This window comes from Quercus suber, unplaced genomic scaffold (assembly GCF_002906115.3).
Source record: "Quercus suber isolate HL8 unplaced genomic scaffold, Cork oak 2.0 scaffold_80, whole genome shotgun sequence".
Classification (NCBI taxonomy): domain Eukaryota; kingdom Viridiplantae; phylum Streptophyta; class Magnoliopsida; order Fagales; family Fagaceae; genus Quercus; species Quercus suber.
The window spans coordinates 700,689-705,247 of NW_027069545.1; the positions used below are offsets into that span (position 1 = coordinate 700,689).

A 4,559-nucleotide genomic window follows, 5' to 3' on the forward strand; every position below is an offset into this window, starting at 1 on the left:
TGAATAGAAAAGTTTATGATTAAGTCATATCCAAGATTTTGTTTAGAAGAACATTAGCTAAAAGCAACAAGGTGTTGCATCAGTTCAAATACATGGTTGGTTCTTTGATATCTCATAGCTTACTCTCAAAAACATTGCTGCCAACACAGGCCCATTTATTCTGAAAAAGCCAATTCACAAAAGATATAAACACCAGCTGCTACTATCTACAAAATGCAGCATAATAGGCATTTGCAAAGTACTCCAACTCACCTCCTTTCTTTCTATTCTCTTATCCTTATTTAGAGCTGAAGCACAAGCTCCACAAGGAAAAGCTCCCCATCAAATCTCAACCCAGATGCTTCAGCAGGTTGAAGCGAACCATCTACCATTCCACCAAAAACATACAAGTAACGCCCGGAATGATCTGCACAGGCTCGATGAAATGACCGACAATTAGGTTTATAACCACTTGCCTTCAACCTTTTCCACATTTTTGCCAATATTTCCTTGGAGTTCAGTGTGGTTGGCTGCATGCTAATGGAAGGGATTGCACTAATATCTAATACCCAGAAGTCATCTTTCCTGTGTCTATATGAATCTTCCCCACCATATATAAGCAACCGGCCTCCTAAAATCAGTGTTGCTGAGTGACCGACTCGTGGAAGGGAAACTCCTCCGGGTACATTTGGTAATTCATATTGTATTTGTACCCATTTCAGAATATCCTTAGACATATCCAAGAGCCAAACATCATTGAGCACCTCATAACCCAATCCTCTTCCTCCAAATAAAACTACCCGTGAATCCCCAATGCAAGTCAATGAGTGTCCTGAACGAGCAGCAGGTGATGGACAAGTCACAATCTCGCGCCATGTTCCAAAGCAAAGATTTTCTGAGAGTTCTAAAACCCATGTATCACCCAATCTGAGGCCAGACAGTCCTATGCCCCCATGAATAAGCATAAACTTATTATCAACGGAACATGCAGCATGTGCACCTCGTGGGGGTGGTGCAATGGTTCCCACATCAAGCAGCGTCCATGATAAAGTAATGCCTAAAGTCTCATGGCGTGTCACTTGTCCCAGCCAGGTATCATTTTGACGGCTTCCATGGTCATTGATTCCTCCAAACAGAACAAGGAAATCACCAATTACAACGCATGAATGCCCAAACCTCCCACTTGGAAGGCCTGAATTAACCTTCTGCCACTTCAGCATCTTCTCAAAATCTTTACCAATGTAAGCCACCCATGTGTCATCAAGATGTCGTCCTACACAATCAAGGATGTTTAGTTTAAATCGGTCGTTGATGTTCAACTATAAGATAATTGAATACATTCTTATAGTTGCTAATAAGCACTGGAAGATTTCTGTCTTTTCCAGCAATAAATAATGTATTCGGTCTCCTTCATCATTTCACAATACTGATTTCAAAAATTATACCTGGGTTTGCCAGGTGGACTACTTCATTCTGAATGAGTTCTTGAGAGAAATCAAAGGGTAGAGAAACTCAAAGTTACCATTCCACTACTTTTTAGCAACCTGGAGTCAGGCCTTCCTTTTATTTATTTTTTTTTATTTTTTTGGCATTGTGGACATGAAAATCATAGGAAAACTTAATGCAATTGTCAACTGTTCTTATCAGAAGTAGGATTGACAATTAATTTGAGCCATAACACATGGTTTCATAAAACCGTATGATTTTTCCCTATCTAAATAAAGCAGGAAGAGCACAATTTGTATTCCTTGAGACAATAAAGAACTCAGAATTAAGTCAAGATGATATGAATCAATACGTTTTCTTGAAAGCACTCTTTGTCATTAAAAAATAAAGACATTAATAAAACTAAGAGAAAAGTTCAATACAGAGAAGTCTATGTTCTATAATTTATGTAAACAAAAACGTTGCAAACATCTCTATCAACCAATAAATGCAACCTCAAATATACATGCATGTTGTGAAGAATGAAGGTTGTCACTTAAGTTAAATGCATAATGAATTTGAGCAGTTTCAAAGAAAATCTTTGCAGCATCCTAAATCCTATGGCTACTAGGGAAAAGTAGGACATCTTTACCTCTTTCACTTCCATCAATCTCATAACCTCCAATATTGGGATGACTGATGAGAAACTAACATTCTCAAATGCCAAATTACATAGCATAAGTTGTCTTATGTGCAATTCTATGAGAGGAAAGCAGTTGAATTTAATGACAAGTTAAACTTAACATAGCTCAAGAAATTGAAAATTGAGCCTGCAGTAACCAATGATTACAAGATTGTAAAATTTTAGTATAAGCCAGAACATGGCATTTGATTTCTCAAATTACGACTGAGGATGCATTGATTCTGACAAAAGAAGATTTTTATTAAAATCTACATTTTGGATTAGGAAAAGGACAAATAGTTTCATAATCAAACAGTAAAAAATTGATTTTGACATATACATGCATAAAATAAAAGGCACTTACAGAACTCACCTACATTACTGAACCTAACCCAGGCCCCATAATTCTCACTATAACTCACCCGAAGAATAAATGATTACGGAAAGCGACACACCTTGGATAATTACATTTGATGGGCGAATGAACCACTCCACCACTACGTGACAATTTATACAGCACAGTGACACTAGAGACCATTGATTTTAATTGTTGCCATCATCAATAAATTTTCATAGAGAGATTAAGATATTTTTTTAGAATTATCTGTTTTCATATCTTTTCCTCCACTTGCAGTTGAGCACCAATAAGGTGATAATTTAGACAAATAAACAAGGGGCAAACTATACAGGGTACTGTATGGAAGAGAATCTTAAGAATGGAGCAGGACAGCAACAAGCAAGACCAGGAAGAAAATAATATAATATTGTGGAGGCAAAAATCCTGATTTCATAATTTGTAAACTGAACAACCAACATAATATGCATAAGACTGACGCTACATTTACAAAAGAAGAGGTAACCATTACTATGCTAAGGGTACAAAGACTATTTCTGCAATAGGTGTCCCCCTCTATCCTAGCAAGAGGACCAAAGCACAGTTCAACAAAGCCCACCAGAGACAACAATAAAAGTCAACAGTTCAAAGCAATAGCTCACATGAACAACACTATTGCACCTTTAAGTAATGCAAGCTTCAAATCCAAAATCGTGAACGAGGCCAAAACGACCCCTAATTGGTCCACTTATAACATGAAGAGAGGATAATATATAATTATCAAACAATGATATGTACCATAGTTAGATGTCAATGCTTTTGCACTTATTAGGCAAAAACACCAATGCTGAGAACAGAGACTGAATTTGGTAATTGAAATTTCAATGTACAAACAGAAGCAACATGTCCTTAATTCATTCTTCTTTCCTTTTCTATAGGCAAAATGCTTAATTTATACTAAAAAGATCAAGGCAAAAAAGAAAAAGAAAAAAGTGAATCAAATATTTCTGATTGAAAGGAAAAGAACAACAAAAGAGCCAAAAGATTCTATCTTCTCAAGATAATATAAATAGACAAGGGGTCAGATAATTCTACATACACAATCATCAATGTTGTCATGTTAAATCAAAATCAACTTAACCAGAAAATTTGAAGAGCATATGATAATGATATAATTGTTTATAAGCAGTATTACCACAGTTAGAAATGTAAAAAGATAAGAGATGGGGTTTCATGAAAAAAACTTACCTCCTTCACAGCCACCTCCAAACAAGACAAGACAATCAGACACAAAGTTGAGAGAGTGAGAAGCTCTTGGTTTTGGGAGCTCAAATTCACCATCAGGGTAAGTCATCTTATGGCAAGAAACAGACTCAAGTTTAGAGATTTGCCTGTAAAGCCTCATCCATTGCAGCTGAAATTGAAAATTTGAAGACTTGAGTACATCAACAGAGCTGGGACCCCAGTCCCTCCTGCATATGGACTCCCAGAGAGTGTCAGAACATGCAAGAGCCTGGAATCTCTTGCATGTCATAGCAAAGGCAAGAATTGAATCTATAGGCAGAAGTAACAGGATTGAAAAGAGTTGGTCTGGAGCTAAGTTGGTTATTGGTGAACCCTTCATGTTTTTGTTGCTAGCACTGGTACTAGTACTGGTTTCTGCCATGGAATAATAAGCTGTGTTTATGTTCTTCATACTTCACTGTGTCATTCTGGGGATATAAACGAAATTGTATTGGACAGAAGGTAGAAAGTAGAGACTAGAGAAGTCCAAAAAAATACCATATGGGTTTGTAAAGTATGTTACTTTTGTTGTGTTTCATGTCAAGAGAAGGGTAAATACTAAATGGGTCTTGGCTTTGTTTTGTTATTGGTCTGAAGAGAAAGAAAATGGTAAATTCCAGTTTTCTGGAAAGAGATGGGTTGTAATTGGGGTGCCCATTTGTTTTGTCTTGTTAGTGAATTATTAAAAGCTTCATCATGATCATCATCAAGGCTTTCAATTTCATTCTGTAAAATGTACCATTGCTTGCCATGTCACTGTAGAGACAGGAATTCAACTCTCTTCTTTTGTATTCTTCTCTTACCCTGGCCTTTTCAACTTTTTATCTTAAACTCAAAGTAATAGTAATAATAATA

The 4,559-nt window shown here is 36.5% G+C and overlaps 1 protein-coding gene across 1 annotated transcript; it reads right to left on the bottom strand.

Moving 5' to 3' along the window:
* Nucleotides 1-4,350, bottom strand: LOC112029720 (F-box/kelch-repeat protein At1g51550). The gene is made up of 2 exons (XM_024062413.2): nt 3,669-4,350; nt 1-1,252 (listed from the first exon to the last, which is right to left on the bottom strand). Exons 1-2 carry the CDS (start codon nt 4,114-4,116, stop codon nt 282-284), a joined length of 1,419 nt encoding a protein of 472 aa, XP_023918181.2. The 5' UTR covers nt 4,117-4,350; the 3' UTR covers nt 1-281.
* Nucleotides 4,351-4,559: the final 209 nt, after the last annotated feature.

What these genes read in the sequence shown, in the direction of transcription:
- LOC112029720 (XM_024062413.2), bottom strand. Translation starts at nt 4,116, where the DNA reads ATGAAGAACATAAACACAGCTTATTATTCCATGGCAGAAACCAGTACT. An exon ending in TGGAGGTGGCTGTGAAGGAG is followed by an intron (nt 1,253 to 3,668) that starts GTAAGTTTTTTT and finishes TTGATTGTGTAG; the next exon opens with GACGACATCTTGATGACACA.